This window comes from Juglans regia, chromosome 4, assembly GCF_001411555.2.
Source record: "Juglans regia cultivar Chandler chromosome 4, Walnut 2.0, whole genome shotgun sequence".
Taxonomy (NCBI): domain Eukaryota; kingdom Viridiplantae; phylum Streptophyta; class Magnoliopsida; order Fagales; family Juglandaceae; genus Juglans; species Juglans regia.
In genome coordinates, this window is record NC_049904.1 from 31,233,829 (window position 1) to 31,252,186 (window position 18,358).

An 18,358-nucleotide genomic window follows, 5' to 3' on the forward strand; every position below is an offset into this window, starting at 1 on the left:
TGAGTAGAGCTATCAAGTCGACTTGGGCATAAACGAGCGAGTCTTGACGAGTAGTCGAGTCTAGTTTTGTTGGGTATGTATCATTTACTAATCGAGTGAGTATCTGCTTTCACGGACGATATTTTTTTTACGAGTTGAGTTCGATTTAAGTTTAACCATACAAGTACTAAGCAGTCTATCGAACAGACTAATTCATTTATCGTCTTAATTGCAAAGACGCAATTTCCACCCAATTACTCCTGCAAATTAGAGGTTTTGGAGGAGCTTGGGGAGATCAGACATGGAAAATCCTAATCTTATTCTCGGCTAGCTCCTCCTATCGTAGGTATGTGTGATCATGCAAGTTTCTCATGACAGGTGTTTCCAAGTGTAATTGTGGCGTGATGGTCAGGACCAAGTAAAGAGTTTTTGCCCTTATTAAAGCACAATTGAAGGAAGTACTGGAATAGAAGGAAATTATGATATCATGTTGGATTTGAACGGACAAATTCTGGGTTTGGTCATGGTATGGGATTAATGGATCAATGGGAGGGAGGCTGGAGCTGGTTTGGGTAGTTCAGATGCATGAATGTATGCTATGGTATGGATGAATGGGAGAATGGTTACATTAAAGAAAGAAGAAGATGGATGGATCAATGGATGGATGGATGGGCATGCATGGGAAGCAAATCTTAAAAAGAGAATCGAAAGAAATTGGCCTTCCCTTGGGTAATAGTTTACCAGCACCAGCAGTCTCCCTTCCCCTCCACACCTGCTCCAGATATGGACCATAAGGTAAGCGCCACATGATTTCTTTCACGCCCCCAAACAGAGATAAAAGATTAAAAGATTAAAAAAGAAAAGAAAAGGGGGCACCTCAGCTGATTGCTGACCTCACCTGTATCTCTTGTGGGGGATTTTCCTGGGTCCCCTTCCTCTGCTCTTACCCACATCCCTCTCAAGTCTCACCTCCCCCAATCCTTTCCCCTTTTGCTTTTGTCCAAAAACTCTTTTTTTTCCTTCTTTTCTACTTCTCTCTCTCTCTCTCTCTCTCTCTCTCTCTCGCTCGCTCGGTATAAATGAAGCCCACCACCCGTCAACTTAAAAATATTCACAAGGATTGTTTACGGGTTTATTTTATTCTTTCATTATTTGTTTTCTAGGTGGCTTATTCTACCTTGTAATTCAAAATCAACTTGGGAAATTTTGGAAGATTTGGGATGAAATCTGGTCGGATCTTGAATCGTTGGACGTGGATTTTATTGGGTCTTATTTCAACGCAAAACTCTTCTTCATTTATACTCCTCCTCTTATAGCTTTCACAAATCAAGACTTACCAGCTTCTTAACATCATCTTCTGCAATATTCTCTCCCTTTCTGCTTCTGTGATTTTGGCTTTTGATCTTTTGGTCTTTATTTGGTGCAATGGGCATCTCTACGGAGTCGCAGTTTCATGTTTTGGCTGTTGATGACAGCCTCATAGATAGAAAGCTGATTGAGAGGCTCCTCAAGACCTCATCATATCAAGGTACTTTCTTGGTTGCAATCGTGGGTTATTGTTTTTTTGGTTCCAGTTTTGCTTTCATTGTTTGCTTTCGATTGCTAAACCGCTAATTTTTCGTTTCCCTTTAATGGCAGTTACTACAGTTGATTCTGGTACAAAGGCTCTAGAATTTCTGGGTGTGCATGAAGATGACCAAAGCAACTCAGATATACCATCGGTTTCCCCGAACACTCATCAGGTGCGATTCATTCATTTTTTAGTCCTCTCTTAGTGTCTGAGATTGTATACTTTTCCTGTTATTTTTCCCTTGCTTGCTGGGCTCCTGGGTTTCTGAATTTCTTTGGTTTCTTGCGTTATTTCAGGAAGTGGAAGTGAATCTTATCATTACAGACTACTGTATGCCTGGCATGACAGGCTATGATTTGCTCAGGAAAATCAAGGTAGGCTTTTGGTTTCTATTGCCTTGTCTTCTTTCTCATCCATCCAATATTCGCTCGCTTATCTCGATCTTTCCCCTTGAGATGATTTTTTTTTTCTGTCATGAGACACTAGTCATTGTCCAGCTTTTTCCAAATTGAAATTCTGCATTCCAAATTGATATGCTTTTGAAGATTTGCCATCTGGGTCCTCGTGTCAGCACTTGCCCAAATAAAAATCTCTTTGGCATATTTTCCCACCTACTTTTCACCCAAACAAATCAGGTTCATGATATTCCCAAAGATTTGTTTGCTTTATCATGGGTCTTTCTCATGTCATCTGTTTTAGAAACATCCAATCTCCATGACAAATTGACAATGTCCCTGTGCATACTTTCCCATAAGTACAAACTGACCTAAGAAATTTATGGGATTTTCTCTGATTTTGCAGGAGTCTTCATCCCTGAGAAACATACCAGTGGTGATTATGTCATCCGAGAATGTGCCTTCAAGGATCAGCAGGTAAATATTTTGTTTTAATTTTATTTTATTTATTCCTTGGAAATTTGTTTTCTTATTGGCAAAACCACTAATGTGTACAATTGGCAACAGATGCCTGGAGGAAGGCGCTGAAGAATTTTTCTTGAAACCAGTTCGACCATCAGATGTTAATCGGCTTAGGCCCCATATAATGAAAACTAAGCTGAAGGATCAACAAGAAGATAAACAAGAAAACAAAGAAGAAGAATTAGGAAAACCAGAGTTTCAATCACGAGAAGAAAAAGAAGAACAGCAGCAGCAACAACACCACCATCTCCAACAACAACATTCCAATGGCAACAAGAGAAAAGCCTTGGAAGAAGGGCTTTCTCCTGACAGAACAAGACCCAGATACAACAACGGCCTCACCACTGTGGTCTGATGACAAAAATCATGGAAATAGATTTTCTCCTTCACTCAACAAATGTAGTTTTTTTTTTTTTTTCAAATCTAAAATTTACGCTGGTCAATACAGGCCCAATAGAAATATTTTGTTCAATTTTGTTTCGCTAATTATAACAAAAAAAAGGAAAAAAAAGAAGGTAATTTGATTAAAAAAAAAAAACTTGGTATCTCAAATTGTGAGATTATTGGAGAAAGTTGAGCGATAGATTTGATTTATTTTGCTGGGTATAACACGAACGAAGGCATTGCAATTCGAGTCCAATCTAGCTTCCATTGATGGGGAATACATCTTTATACTGCATTATTGCTCTCTCTCTCTCTCTCTCTCTCTCTCTCTCTCTCTCTCTCTCTGTGTCTCATGTATTTCAGATAACAGAGAGACAAGCTGTCAATTGATGTGAAATTTGGGAACATTTTGCCCCCATGAAGCTCTCTCTACCTCGCAATTGACGAGGGCACGATTTTGCTCATACTATTTTGGATCAAGAATTCCATTACTTCTCCCAAAATTCTAGGATATGAACGGAGCTTACGGCCTCGTTTGTTTTCGGAAATAAGATGAGATAAGATGAGATTAAAGTTAAAAAGTTGAATAAAATATTGTTAGAGTATATTTTTTAATATTATTTTTATTTTGAGATTTGAAAAAGTTGAATTGTTTATTTTATTTTGTATTGGAAGTTAGAAAAGTTGTAATGATTAGATGAGATGAGATGAAAAGTTTTTCCAAAACAAACGAGGCCTAAGTTAGTATATAAAATTAGTTGAGAGGGTAATATAGTCCTATTGTATGAATAATTCTACTTCTCATCACAACACACTTTATTTATTTTAATTATTTATTTATTTTTCATATAACAAGTTTGTGATGTATGGATGATATATAGAACAACTCAATTAATTTGATAAGAATAAAATAAAATAAAAAATAATTTTAAAATATGTAAAGTATGTAGTGTGGGATGATAAGTAGCATCATTCCTATTGTATATATTTAGAGCTTTGTTATTTATAAGCCTCACACACCATAATTTCTTTTAATTTTTAATTTAATTTTATTTTTTTAAAAATAATTAAATTCTTTTACTCATCATTCATATAATATATATTTAATAAGAAAAAAAAATTAAAAAAATAACAAAAAAGATTATGTGAGAGACTTATAAATAGAATTTTTCGTATATCTAACAACCCCCCTCCACAAGCTCATTTGACATATTTATTTTTATTTTTACGTATTTCTGAGATTTTCTTTGAATTTCCAAAAGATTTTATTTTTTTCATTTTTATTTTTTTGTTACTTAATATTTTGTACGTGTGATCCACCCATGGTTTATCAATTAACACACGTCGGGAAAAAAAAAAAAAAAAGTAACACATGTCGAATTCCTAATGGTTTAGGAATCAATTGACATTGAAAAATACACAGCAATCTGAAAAAGAGAATCCAATTTTGTATTTTAATCTTGAAAAATAATCGAAGCAATCGTTGGGCCTAGTCTCATGAATATGAAACTCCAGCCCAAACACTTAAAAAAAATCATCGATCTGTTGCTTCTTTCACTTCATGGCTGAACCCATTCTGAATGTGGACACTTTTTCTGGAGTTCTGCCTTGATCTCTCTCTCTCTCTCTCTACTTTTTCTAGACTTTAGTCAATGAATCAGACGGATCTCAGGCAGTTGACTAATAAAGTCATCAGGTACCTATGCGAAGAAAATAAAAACATTAAACACACATACTCAAAACAATTAATCCAAAACAAAAGAACAATGGTCTCCTTGTTTGTTTTTCAAAAACATCTCATCTCATCTCATCTCACCTCATTATTACAATTTTCTTAAATCCCCACACAAAATAAAATAAACAATTCAACTTTTTCAAATTCTAAAATAACAATAATATTAAAAAATATATTCTAACAATATTTTATTCAACTTTTTAACTTTAATCTCAACTTATTTCATCTCATCTCATCTCATCTCTAAAAACAAACGAGCTCTAAAGTTGCTAACCGGTGTCTTGTTTAGTCTTGCAACATGTTTGCATCTATGCGTATTCATAGTTTATACGTTAGTAGTAATGTCAGACATACTGGGGAGTTACCCTCAATCACCCTTCCTGGGAACAGATCCTGAAAACTTCGTCGACTCTTGCGGAAGAGGAGAACGTCAAGGTTGGATAGTTGCCGCATTTTTCACGGTTGAATGTGGAAACTTTTCTGAACTTGATATGGGTGTGTTCGCCTTCAGTAGACAATAAAAATGGTTGGAGTGGGTAAACCAAGCCATACACCACACTTTTATCTTATTTTAATCATACTAATTAATATGTGATATATTTATCATTATTAGATGATGAAGAAGTATAAAATAAATGATCATTTAATGATAATAAATATATTATTTTTATTTAATAAGATGAAAATAAAATTATAATATATTATATAGAATTTTCCTAAATCTTTTAAAAGTTGTTGCTTTGATGTTTTCAGTTCAATGCAATTACTATCTATTTTCACAAAGCTAAATGCCAACTCGTGCGAAAAAAAGAATATATATAGATAAAAATTATTATTAAAAATATTTATTTTACACATATGATACGATGTTATATAAATTATATATTTTTTTAAGTGAATATTAAAAATAATTAATTAAAAATAATCACGCAAAGTGCAAAATCATCTGACAGGTCTAACAGCAGCCCAATGAAAAGTATTTGTACATTGCATTTTAGAACTGGAGCAATCAAATTTAAAACTCCTTTTGAGGCATTGGTTGGTGTGTTAAAGTTCGTGTACTTCTTTTTGAATCAATAAAGTAAAAATAAATAAAAAATAATCAAATAACCAATCACATAATATAAATTTATGTAATTTGATAACGCGTTTATGTTTATAAAATTATAGATAATTTTATTATATTGAAGAATTAGAAGACATATTTTGAGGTGATTGTTTACTGTTCAAAACGCCATACTATACAAAATAAGTATTTTTATAGGATTACATGTCTAATTTTTACTTTTTTGCGATATTTGCTCGAACGGAATGTTGAAAGTGCATCGAACAAACTCTCTGTCTAATTTTTGCTCGAACACAAAGTCAAGTGAACTTTCTGTCTGATCTTTGAACTGAAAGTCAAGCAAAATTTCTGTCTTAGTGCTTCTTGAGTAAAAAATAGTATAAATTTTTTTTTCCTGGGCAATGCCCCTGGACCAATCGGCTCACGCCTATACTCCATAGCACAAGCCTCTCATTGAAAATCCATTAAAAAACCATAACGAATAATTGATGAGTCGAATAATCAGGCCGCCACAATAATACAACAGGTTACAAACCCAACATTTATTGTACCCCATCATCTACAGAATGATAACTTCGTTTCCTGCCCTGTTTATTACAACCTTTGATTTCGAGCTACTTCAGCAGCCTTCTGCTATCCACTTTAAGGCAAGTATAGCTGGAAAAAAACAATCTTCCTTCAACCATTGCAGAGAAGTGCCAAAACGCTTGGGAGTTCCTGCTTTCCGAAATCCCTGACTTGCATGAGATGACAAGATTTGGAATGAAACAGAAATGGAAAAGAAGAAGTTAAGGATGGAAATTGCACAAGAAAGTAGCATCTATCATGTGATGATGTGAATGAGCAGTCGGTAAGGAGAATAGATTGGCTAGAACATAATAAGGGGCAGCATGTGTAAAATAGTGGTCAATCTGTGGGTGATTCGTTACTCTGCTACTCCATTGCGAGAGAATTGTAGTTGTTTTTTTTTTGGTTCATTTAAGGTTCAAATCTTGATGCCAAAAGAGGGTATTTGATTTGTACTTCGGTTAGAAAGGGTTGTTTGGAAGGCATGAAAACAGTTTTGGAATGCAGCTCTTTGCTTAATGTGGACAGACTTCAAAAAAAAAAAAATTTGTTGCCACCTTTGTGTGAGTTCTCTCAACTGTTATTGGCAGGATTTCTGTCCCCCGTTTCTTTTGTGCATTTTACGGATCGTTCAAACCGAACAGGGATTGGCTATCCTCCTAAACTTTTGGGTCTGTTAGTAGCACAAACCAAAGAAACAAAGTCTACTCTACGTTTCATAATTAGTCATGTCTGAGCAATCCATTTACACGATTTTATAAAGGTGATTCAGAAGTTTAGTTTCTGCAATTTCAGAATTCAGCCCAAAATCATTCATTGAATCACCCAACAAATCTTGCTACTTGTGCATGTAAGGGAACAAATCTTAGCCATTTTCAAAATTCAAAGCAGCATGACTGTAGAGTGGATGCGATAAAGACCTCTTGGTACCTAAGCACCACATGAAAACTGGTGTGGGTGTGGCATTAGGCCTAAACTGGTGCATGGTGGTCCTGCACCCTTATTATCCGTCCATTTCAATACGTTGTTATGTTGATGCATACGATTGCAACCTTTTTATATCTTTTCACTTGGATTTCATCTTGTCTTCTTGCTTTTACTTATCTTGCCAGATATCTTGAAAGGGATTATACCCTTTTGTATTTCCTCTTATTTTCAGAACTCTCTCTGTTTTGTTCTCTGCTGAGAAATCGAATAAGAATAAACAATACAGAATTCAAGTGTGCATTTTAAAGATGAGAGAATTCAGGTTGATGAATTCTATTAATTAGCCACTATTCATTTTCACACTCCACACTTATAGTTTTTTTTTTTTTTTTTTTTTATAGTATGAAGTGTTTTTCATAAAGTATGTAGGTGTTTTTCATAAAGTGTGGAGTAGTAAATAGTGGCTGATGAAAAGAATTTTTTATTCCAGTTTCTATAAGAATAAATTCTTAATAAATGATTTAGGTGACGAAAAATAAAAGGTAAATTATAAAAATTGTTAGTATGATGATCTGTTGTTTGTTGTCTTTAATTGCACATGTTGATAATAATGTTGATATGTATACTTTTACCCTCCCAAAACTGAATTGCTGCCTTTATCCTTGGCTATGAATTTGACATCCAATTACAACTTGCAACATAAATGTACTTAATAAGGCGAAGAGAAACTTTCATGTGCAAGCCAGCAAATAGATGTAATTTGAAATATAAGCCCAATAAATGGCTTGAAGGGAACATGGGCACTAACAGTACCATTAAATGTCATTTGCTTTTGGTTGATAAGTTAGGTATAACATATCAATCATTTGGCCAAATATAGAAACGTTGCAAAATGATTAAAGTTAATCTCAAAATAGTTCAAAATATGGAAACCAGTATACTAATTTATCAAATGAAAAATTCTTAATAACAATCACTATTAATCACCTCACATCTCACACTCTATAAAAAATACTCACATACTCTACGAGTGAATAGCGACTGATGTATAACATTCATTTTATCAAATAATAATGTTTTTATACCATTAAGCCGAACTTCTGTATAATATCATCAACGGGTGACGCTAACTAATATATGCGTCACATTAATTAATTATAATTTAATAACATGTTACGCAAATATTACAACTTATACTACGTTTCTGGTCTCTACATTGTTGTCATTATTTCTATTGTTATTTTAGGATGGCAATGGCTAATGGTCGGCGGAGTAGGGTGAATGACAAAATTAGAAAAGCAAGTCCAACTGCATGAGTTAGATAGATTAAACTTGCTATTAACAGATTTGTGCTTATTGCTTGTACCTAGGGGTGTCAAATCGTGTTAACGGGTCGTATTCGTGTCGTGTCAAGACATGTATATTATACTATATAGGTCAACCCTAACCCGACCCGTTAAGCTTATCGTGTCAAAATCTCAAACCCTAACACGACCCAATAACATAACGGGTCGTGTCGTGTCAACCCGTTTTGACCTATTTATGTAAATGGATTGAAACAAACCTAAAATTAACTTCCTTAATCTAGTTAAGTTTAGCATAATTTTATATAAATGTTAAAATCACAATATCTATACAAAATATAAAACTAACTACAAGTCCAAAATTACAATCTAAACAATAAAAATATCTAAATTAAAATCTCAACAATTTTATTTTTTAGGTATAAGGGTATAATTGTAATTTTAACTTTCTTAACGGGTCATAACAGGTTATAACGGGTCATAACGGGTTGACCCGTTATCAACCCGTTAAGCTATCGTGTCTTAACGGGTCAACCCGTTTTGACCCGAACCCGTTAAGAGTAAACCCTAACCCGCTTTTATCGTATCGTGTTCGTGTTGGGTTAATGGGTCGTGTGACATATTGACACCCCTACTTGTACCGGCATTGCTTCCATTGCGGAGAACTTCTTTAGAGTTCTCTTTACTTTTTTGTTTTTAGTTCTTCACTAAAGACAACTATTTATGTTCAAGAATTATGGTGAATTTAGATTGTTTTTAATTTAATTGGAAGACAACAAAGCTTAAAAAACTGTCAAATGTCAGTATTTTATAATTTATATTCTTTTGTCCTTTTCAAAATGCATATTTTAGTAACTGAAAGCAAGTCAAGAAATTTCAAGCTCAGTATAATTTTTTTACTGTTTTGATTCTTGGAACTTGGAACTTTCTGAGAAAGTGAAAATTACCAAAGGACATCGTCATGTATAAAATTTTAAACCTTCCTAAGACTATTGGTATTGGATTGATTATTTTACTCTTTAAATTTTAAAGAATATGTAATTTTTTCACTTTTAACTAATCATTCAAAACTTAAAATCTATATTGAATTAGTCATCACACTCTCTATAATAATAAAATATTATTATTTTTTATTTTTATAATTAATTTTTATTTTTTAATTAATTCTATTTTCATAACCTCCTATAATGTCTAATAATCATATGGGGAAGAAAATGGAGAAGAAGAAAAACAGAGAAGAAGAGAAAAAAAAAAAAAACTAGAAAAAGAGAGAAGGAAGAGATGAGGGAGAGGGAAGAAGAGAAGAAGAGAAAAAAAATAGATGAAGAAAAGAGAGAAAGGAGACGCGGGAGAGGAAGAATGAAGAAGAGAGAGAAATGAAACACTGGAGAGAGAGACGGATATTAATAAACAATTAATTTGAAGATGAAATAGTACTTTTCATATTTGAAGAAAAAGATAAATTTACTGTAGCTAATATTTAAGATGAAAAGTATTTGGTTAATTCAATGTGGGCTAACTATTGATAAAGTTAGCTAAATTTAGAGATAAAAAATTATTTAAAGAAATCAATGTGAATGCTCTAATCTAATTTCCCCAAGGCCTCAAGAAAGTAAGAAACAATCTTTCCATGTCTATCATTAACTGATCAATTTCAAAGAGACCCCCCTTGACCACATCTTCTTCAGTTCTCCTGATAACTGCATTAATTTCATCATCTTCCCCATCCCCACCGCCAACCCCCCCCCCGAGAGCTCCTCTTCACCTATTCAATTTCCTTCCTTCCTCTACATCTCTCTCTATCTCATACTTCCACTCTATGCCTCCCAAAGCACCCAATCCATCTCTAGAAATCTTTTCTTCCTAACTGCAACCAAAATCTAACAAATGACCTTTTCCATTAGAGCGCAATCCTAAGCCAAACCAAACCAAAAACCCTCAAGAAGCCACTCAGAGAAGACATGAACCGAAACCCGAGCAAAAAGTTTGATTGAGAGAGACGGAGAAAAAAAGGAGATATTTTTGAAAGCTTTGTGCATTTCCTCTCGATTCCTCGTTCATGGGCTGCACTTCTTCAAAACCCAACCTTTTCCCAGAACACCCCTCTCATCCTTCTTCTTCTTCGTCTTCTGCTTCACACTCTTCAAATTCTTCACCATGGGTCCCCAAAGCTCTCTCCCTCCCAACCCCACTTGTCCACCACCCACCTCTTAGAAAGGGTGATACCCATCACCTTGTATCTCTCACCTCCACTACCTATGGTTCGCTCCTCCTCATTGACAGCCCTAAACCCCCAAAAAACCCTAAATTGAATGGTCACGATCTCCCTGATCACCACAACACTACCCAGATAAGCCCTATTACGCCAGCACCAGACCCAGACCCAGAGCATTTATCCCCAGACTCTGTAATCAACACCTGGGAACTCATGGACGGCCTCGACGACTTCGACTCCGATTCTGAAAAGCCAGTTTCTTCGATTTTTGACCGCCCAGTCGCCATCCCGAACAAACCCAGTTCGTATCAGTACACGGGCTGTGATGGGTCACAGAAAAAGCTACTTGATTTATTTGAATCAGTGAAAAGCTCGGATGTTGTCTCTGGGAATTCACCGCATGCGACCAAACCACTGTGGCAGCATTTATCTGAGGAAGCTTTGCTTGCTAAAATGGACCACAATGTGGTTTCTAGCTATAGGCGCGCATTGTCATCGAGGCAATTGCATATTCAGTCCAGAAGAATGCAATCCCTGGAGTCTAGTCCTACGAGCTATTCATTTTCCAATGGTTGGTACCGTTCACCAGGCAGTGAAGAGAGAATTGTGATCTATTTTACAAGTTTGAGAGGAATTCGAAAGACTTACGAAGATTGTTGTTCGGTCAGGATGATATTTAGGGGCTTTAGAGTGCCCGTAGACGAGAGGGACATTTCGATGGATTCAGAGTATCGAAAGGAATTACAAAGAGCGCTTGGAGGGAAGGCAGTGAGCTTGCCGCAAGTGTTTATTAGGGGAAACCATGTTGGGGGTGCAGAGGAGGTTAAGCAACTCAATGAGGTCGGAGAATTGGCCAAGCTTTTAGAGGGGTTTCCGATACTGGATCCTGGGTTTGTTTGCAAGGGATGTGGAGATGCGAGGTTTGTGCCGTGCCCAAATTGCAGCGGCAGTCGGAAGGTGTTTGAAGAGGAGGAAGGAGAATTGAGGAGGTGCCCGGATTGCAATGAGAACGGCTTGTTACGGTGCCCGGGTTGCTGCTCATGAATGTGGATGGATGCCAAGAAGTGATGCTAACATCCTGAAAAAATTATTAAAAAATCTTGGTCCTTGTTCGGATAAATTCCTGAAAATGTTGGTGTTGTTGCCACCAAGAATGCCATGAACTTAAATATGTTTTAAGGCTTTCTTTGAATTTTGTTTCTTTTCGTCTGCCTATGCTTGTTAGGCTTGTGGTTTCTACTGTTCATTCTCTCCCTGAACAACATGAAGTAAAACTTTATTTTTTTTTTCGTCTTCTGAAATCTACTTGTCCATTTCATGGAGTAAGTGCCTTTGGAAAGTTTAATTTCAATTACCTATACCTTTTTCTGTAGATTGACAGAAAGTCGTCAGGAAACCAGGCTGAAAAAGAAAAAATTCTCTGAATTTCGTAATAAATAAACTCAATCATGCATTGAATTTGAGTGGAACATATGAAATTGTGCATACTGATACAAATCAAGGCATAATCGATTCTGCGTATGTGGGTGGGGTGTAAGTTTTTCTTTCTTCAGTCTTTTTAAAGCAAAAGACTTGTAAACTCCAAGTTAAATGTCATATTTTTCATTACTCATCAACCACGAAATGTCCCAATACCCAAACCTTCTCAGTTCTTGTTCTCATGCAGATTTGGTTTGCCAAATTCACAGGGAGTTCAAGCTGGGAACTTGTGTTTCCTTGACTGTGGTATTGTAATATAGTAGTACTCTTTTTCAAAACTCCAGTATTTATAAAGGAAAATGATAGAATGGCTATTAAATATACTCATATATTTATATTTTTTTAATAGTTAAAGAAAGTGATTATTAGTGAATTTATAAATATTTTTCTTAATAGTTATGAATGTTTAAAAAATGATATTTTTTTTAACGGTTGGCTCAAACATGCATAATTCAATATTAGAGTTTTTCTTAACAAAAAATTTATGTACAATCATTTTTGCATATTCTTTACACACTCTACTAATGTGATTAGTTGTATCTTTATTTTTAATATAAATTAACTCATTTGACTAATCAAATCAATAGAATACATAAAAACTACACAAAAATAACTATACATAACATAACTCTTTTCTTAGATGACGGACAATCTTCAAAATATGTAATTTTGTCCTTGCATAGAAAAACCAATGTTAAAATGCTCTAAGAGCATTCACATCCGATTCCCTAAATTTTTTCTTAAATTTAGCTAAAAAGGACACTCTCTATAATTTTATTTTAAATTTTACTCATTTTTAAAAAACCTTCTACATCTCATTCCCTATCCTTTCTCTATTATATTAAAATAATATTTTTCTATTATTTCTTTATTACTTTTTTCTCTCACTTCCATTTTCAACTTAACTACTTAATATTTTTTCTTATGTTTTGAACTATTATTATAGTGAATATTTTAAACAAAAATTTAAATTATTTTTTTAAAGGTTTAATAATATTTTTAAAATTATTATTTTTATATTTTAGTAATTATTTAAATTATTTTTAAAAATATTATTTAAAAGTATAATAAATATGAGTATAAGAGAAAATGTAGTTGATTGAAAAAAGAATTTATTTTATTTATTCAAATAAAATATTAATAAAAAATGATTTAGGAGATGAATAGTAGTTTCCTATATTTAGGGAACTACTGTTTATTTCTTAAATTAAAATTTTAAAATAGAAAATGGGATGAGAGGGAGTTTTTGAAATTTTTTTTTAATTTTTTCTTATAATTTAAGAATAATAATGATACGAGGAATGGGATGGAGATGCTCTAATAAATAGGTGAAGAAGCACGTGAAAAGAGAAACCAACTGGCAACAGCTAGGAGACGCCGAGACGGGGCCATTTTTGGTCGAGTGAGTGAATAGCACGTGCGGGGCTGTTCATTGAAAGTAGAGACAAAAAAATTAAATGGCTAAAAACTTGAAAAAGGAGCAAGTACCCAACAAAGAGTCAAGACTAAAGTTAAACGCACGCTTCACGAGCACTTTCTATCACTGAACAAAAGTCCATAAAACCTCGCTCTGCTATCGAGTATCGACTCTGATCGGCCCAATACCTTTTCCGGTTGAAACAGTGATTCATTCGGACTATTTTTTTAAAATGAAAAATCAAATAAAAATGTTACAATTGATTTCTTTTTTCTTTTTCTAAAAAAAAGAGTTTACTGAGATTCTCTGTGCAATTGAATGATAAGATTAGACGGTTTAATTATATGCGTTTAAGAATATTTAATATTATTTGCATAGATTCTATTTTTCATACTTAATTTGTACGATTTGATCTATAAAATTTAATTTATTTTTTTTAAATCAAATTATATAATTAAATATTTTATTAAATATGTTAGGTAATATATAAATAATTTTTTTAAATTTAAATATTTAAAAATTAATATTATATTAATATTTTTTATTATATTTATAAAATATTTTGATAATAAAATTTGTTGAGATGAAAGTGAGATATTGTTATTTTAAAATTTAAAAAATTTGAATTATTTATTATAAAATTATAAGAATGAGATGAATTTAAGTTTGATGAGTTTCCATTTTTTAATAAAATCGAGCCTTAGTTTGACTGCTTGATCGAGATCGAGATGGAGATGGAGGAGCAGGATGGGTTTGAAGGGGAAGAGGAGGGGAATGGTGGGATACTGGGGCCGTGCCTGACTAGCTACGTGGACCCTGGAACCTCTGAGAGTCACAGATACTACCTCGCACGCAGAACCGTCCTGGAGATGCTCAGGGACAGAGGCTATGTCGTCCCCAACTCCGAAGTCGAGCTCTCTCTCCAAGACTTCCGGGACCTTCATGGCCAGAACCCCGACCTCGAACGCCTCCGAATCTCCACCACTCTTCGCTCTGACCCTTTGAAAAGGGTAAGGATTTATGGTTTTTGTCTTTGTTTTTTCTTGGAACTGTCCTCCGTTTGGTTACTGAGAAATTATTGAAAGAAATTACTGAATAGAAAGTAGTGCAAGAATTGATATCTTTGTTTCTTGTCTTGGTTTTGAGATATGCTTCGGCTGTTCATAATGTGCTACTAATTCTGGGTTTAGTTCAGTGAAAGTGCTCTTTTTTTTCATGGATGTTAAATGCTGAACATTAAAACCCATCCGTGGTAGCCAAAAGGGTAAGGGCGAATTTGTGTGCATGAGCCCATGTCACAGGTTCGGTTCCATTTCCCCTAGGATCAAACTGCGATTTAAGCGGAGGCCATGGTGGTGTATTGCTGTGCTAGTCTCCCCGGGAGTTTAGGTCCCATGGGTGAGTCCTAAGGGCTCTGCCGTGGGGTGGTTTCCATCATAAAAAAAAAAAAAATACTGAACATTAAAGAATTGATATCTTTTAGCATAAGGTTTAGCATTATGTGTGTGCATTTCTGATTGTTCAATTGCTTTATGGGCATTTTGTTCTTCAATAGGTGAACTTAAAACTGCAAGTACATTAGGTTTTAATTGTGAGTGGTTTATGGGTGAAATTAAAGTACAACTTGTATTTGAAAGCAAGCAATCAACTTGTTGTTCCTGTACTTATTGTGTTCAGGTACAATCATTCTGAGCGCAATTTGTTATACCTTTAATTTCAACAGTATTGCCCTTACGATTTGAGGTAGCCCTTTCCATTCCCTTAAACCCTTTCTCCATTGTTGGTGGGATTCAATTGCAAATCTCTTGTTTGAAAGCAACAGACTTTAACAGTTGAGTTACGGGTCTTCAGTGGACCGTAAGAAATATAAAGTCATCCCCTTGCAGTCAGCATTCATTTTTTTTATTTCTTATTAATGCTACAGCGAATATTACATAGCTACAATCCCAACTTAGATAGATAAAAAAGTTATTGTTAAGTTTGCATCTCATTTACTGCTTACTATTTCTCCTGCTTAATTTAAATATTTCCAAAACCATTGAGAGTGATAAATAATGCCGAGTGTTCAGTTGTTAAAATGGGAGGAGTTGTGTTATCTATTTGTTGGCACTTTGTGTTTTTTATATGTAGTGTTATACAGTAAGCAGTCCTTAATGTTAAATACAATTATCTTTCATTCTTATCTGCAGATTTTGGTAATTTTTTGTGGACCCAGTGTGGTAAAAGTTCATGTGATTCGTAGCATTGCATACCAGATCGTTAACAAAGACACTTTGGGTGGGTTGATACTAATAGTGCAAAACCATATAACAGCCCAAGCATTGAAAGCAGTGGATCTTTTCCCATTTAAAGCTGAAATATTCCAGGTTATTTATCTCTTTGCTTTTTATGTGCACATTTTCCCCATTTTATTCTATCTGAGTGTGTCTCATTCTTGTTATGTTTTTACCGCGGTTTGGTTGCAAAAAATTTAAGCATTAAATGGGTTATATGTATCATGTGCATAGAATAGAGATAAACTCCAATTGTCTCCATCTCATGCCCCAATAATCTCACCATTGCTGTTTTTTTCCCAGATCACCGACATGCTTATTAACATTACAAAGCATGTGTTGAAGCCAAAGCATCGCATACTAACCGACCGAGAGAAACAGAGGCTCTTAGAAAAGTACAATATAGAAGAAAAGCAGGTCTGTTTCTTTTTATTTCTTAATTTCTTGATAAAAAAACCGAGGAAAGCTGTGAAGGAAATAACTCAGTATACAGTTCTTGTCTAATTTTTTTGGTAATGGTTCAAATGTGACGTTGGATTATGGGGTTTTCATGAAAGGAAAAAATATTTTTTGACAATGAATGTGCTAATAGGTCGATGAAGAAGAGTACTTTGAGAAGTTTATCCATTGTGATTTCATGGAGTTTTTTAAGTTCTAGAAGTCATTGTTTGCAAGGGCAGATTTGTTAGGAAATTCTTGGAGATTATGAGAAGTTATATAATGAAATATGATGAAGTAAGCTGCAAGAACAACATTTTAGCATAGGGTTCATGTACAAAAGTACATAGTAATCACTTATAAAAAAAACAAAAGTACAGAGTAATCGTAATAGTTTGCAGATGTTGTCTCTTTATTAGTAACAATTCGACAGATAGGTTAGTTGTCTTATATGGTGAGTTGCAAAAGTCCTGTGAAATAGGTTAGTTGTGTTATATGATCAGTCTATATTTTAAATTAAGGTTCCACGAGACGTTTGTTAGGAATAAATGCAGTGTACCATAACCAAACTTTCAGACCCGGAAGCTCTATCTCGGTCAGTCTAAAGTGTGAGACATTTTCTCAATGCTTCTTCCCTTTGGGGTTAGCCCATAGTTATTACTTTTATGTTAATTCTCAGATTGGCATAAAGTGTTATTTCCTCTATATCTTCTTTATATGCTTTGTTGAAAGCTTGATTCAGATCTGTATTTCCCTCCACTAAAATGGCTGAACGCCTTTTACGCTTTGTAGGAAGTGTGGTATCATTACCTAAGGAAGCAGTATGCTATCTTAATCTGCTCTTTGTACTAACGAGAACCATGATGGAAGAAAACGGAAGAGCGGAATTCGTTGTACTCCCCAATTAATAGAGACTTTTGCATGCATTCTGGAAATAAAGAAATTGATTCAATTTCCATTCTTTGTTTTGTAAGAGTCTGGACACTTTCATATGGGAGGGAGGAACTCATAGATGCCTGGTTACATAGTTGCACTGAGGTTGCATCTAGATCCGAGGATTCGAGCTCAAAAGATTGATAAACAATTGTTAACATAATCTTTATTTTTTATTTTTTATTATTATTATTTTTTTATTAAAATGGATTTGATCTATTAAGGTTTTGCTCCACCATAATTACTTGTGTTATGAATCTGAACCAACATCTGACACCTGATCATTTCAAATCTGTGTTGAAATCAAGCCTCGAATTCTCAGCATAAATAAATTGTCCTTAATCTGGTCATGTTTCCTCCAACTCAAGGTTAATATAGGTGCTAATACAGCCAGTATATCTTTTGAATTTGTTGCCATAAATGCTTTGCTAGAGAACGGCTGGTCTTTGTAGCCAAGGCTGCCATGTGACATAGTGGTGTTTTCACTTCCCATTCAAGGCATATGCATATGTTTTATTTTTAATATATATATATATATATCTAAATTGCTCAAAGTCAAGTCTTTTACTTCGGGTTTGATTTTCTTTCTCCAGCTTCCTCGAATGTTACGAAAAGATGCGATTGCAAGATACTACGGGCTTGAGAAGGGGCAGGTGGTGAAGGTAAGCTATGGTGGTGAAAATGAAATCACCGAGTCGCATGTAACTTACCGATGTGTCTGGTGATTCTCTGCCTTTGTGCTATATGTCTTTTTTTATCTTCCTCCTGAAGTTTTAGGATGTTTTTGTTCTATGCATTGTGCGGCGTTATGCCTCATGAACACTCGTTGGGTTTGTTTGCTAGCTATGATACTTGGTAGTGATGTGTGCTTCCCGTACACACTCTGTAATTAGTCCGTTATGGGGCAGCTACGGTTGCTGTTTTATGAACATTTTGCTTGACTTCTTGTTTGTTTTTGGTGTATAGATGCGGTTTTGGCTCTCTTTGAATCGTTACATTTTGGATTACTATGATCCTTACTACCCATTTTAGGGGAAAAGATAGGGACTTGGCAGTTGGCGCACTCAATGATCTATAAACAATTAAAGAGAGACAACTGGTTAAATCTATTACTACCCAATTTCACGTAGTACTCTAATACACATATATCTGCC

General features: G+C 34.5%; 3 protein-coding genes across 4 annotated transcripts; all 3 read left to right on the top strand.

The window, feature by feature from the left end:
• The first annotated feature begins 1,033 nt into the window (after window positions 1-1,033).
• Window positions 1,034-3,153, top strand: LOC108982066 (two-component response regulator ARR8-like). Its single transcript, XM_018953342.2, has 5 exons — window positions 1,034-1,507; window positions 1,618-1,721; window positions 1,846-1,923; window positions 2,351-2,421; window positions 2,512-3,153. The coding sequence occupies exons 1-5, from the start codon at window positions 1,405-1,407 to the stop codon at window positions 2,819-2,821; spliced, it is 666 nt and encodes a 221-aa protein (XP_018808887.1). The 5' UTR covers window positions 1,034-1,404; the 3' UTR covers window positions 2,822-3,153.
• A 6,938-nt stretch (window positions 3,154-10,091) lies between these two features.
• LOC108999348 (uncharacterized protein At3g28850-like) lies at window positions 10,092-11,952 on the top strand. The gene has a single exon (XM_018976235.2). It carries the CDS (start codon window positions 10,509-10,511, stop codon window positions 11,706-11,708), a length of 1,200 nt encoding a protein of 399 aa, XP_018831780.2. The 5' UTR covers window positions 10,092-10,508; the 3' UTR covers window positions 11,709-11,952.
• A 2,278-nt stretch (window positions 11,953-14,230) lies between these two features.
• On the top strand, window positions 14,231-18,199 carry LOC108999340 (DNA-directed RNA polymerase V subunit 5A-like). Of its 2 annotated transcripts, none has more exons than XM_035689023.1 (4): window positions 14,231-14,570; window positions 15,750-15,926; window positions 16,137-16,250; window positions 17,064-17,345. In XM_035689023.1, the coding sequence occupies exons 1-4, from the start codon at window positions 14,289-14,291 to the stop codon at window positions 17,121-17,123; spliced, it is 633 nt and encodes a 210-aa protein (XP_035544916.1). In that variant the 5' UTR covers window positions 14,231-14,288; the 3' UTR covers window positions 17,124-17,345. The 2 variants fall into 2 exon arrangements, with proteins under 2 accessions (XP_035544916.1, XP_018831770.1); XM_018976225.2 differs by lacking the exon at window positions 17,064-17,345 and adding an exon at window positions 17,798-18,199 and having other exon boundaries at window positions 14,232-14,570.
• The last annotated feature ends 159 nt before the right edge of the window (window positions 18,200-18,358 follow it).

What these genes read in the sequence shown, in the direction of transcription:
- LOC108982066 (XM_018953342.2), top strand. Translation starts at nt 1,405, where the DNA reads ATGGGCATCTCTACGGAGTCGCAGTTTCATGTTTTGGCTGTTGATGAC. An exon ending in ATTTGCTCAGGAAAATCAAG is followed by an intron (nt 1,924 to 2,350) that starts GTAGGCTTTTGG and finishes CTGATTTTGCAG; the next exon opens with GAGTCTTCATCCCTGAGAAA. An exon ending in GTGCCTTCAAGGATCAGCAG is followed by an intron (nt 2,422 to 2,511) that starts GTAAATATTTTG and finishes AATTGGCAACAG; the next exon opens with ATGCCTGGAGGAAGGCGCTG.
- LOC108999348 (XM_018976235.2), top strand. Translation starts at nt 10,509, where the DNA reads ATGGGCTGCACTTCTTCAAAACCCAACCTTTTCCCAGAACACCCCTCT.
- LOC108999340 (XM_018976225.2), top strand. Translation starts at nt 14,289, where the DNA reads ATGGAGATGGAGGAGCAGGATGGGTTTGAAGGGGAAGAGGAGGGGAAT. An exon ending in GCTCTGACCCTTTGAAAAGG is followed by an intron (nt 14,571 to 15,749) that starts GTAAGGATTTAT and finishes TCTTATCTGCAG; the next exon opens with ATTTTGGTAATTTTTTGTGG. An exon ending in TTAAAGCTGAAATATTCCAG is followed by an intron (nt 15,927 to 16,136) that starts GTTATTTATCTC and finishes TTTTTTTCCCAG; the next exon opens with ATCACCGACATGCTTATTAA.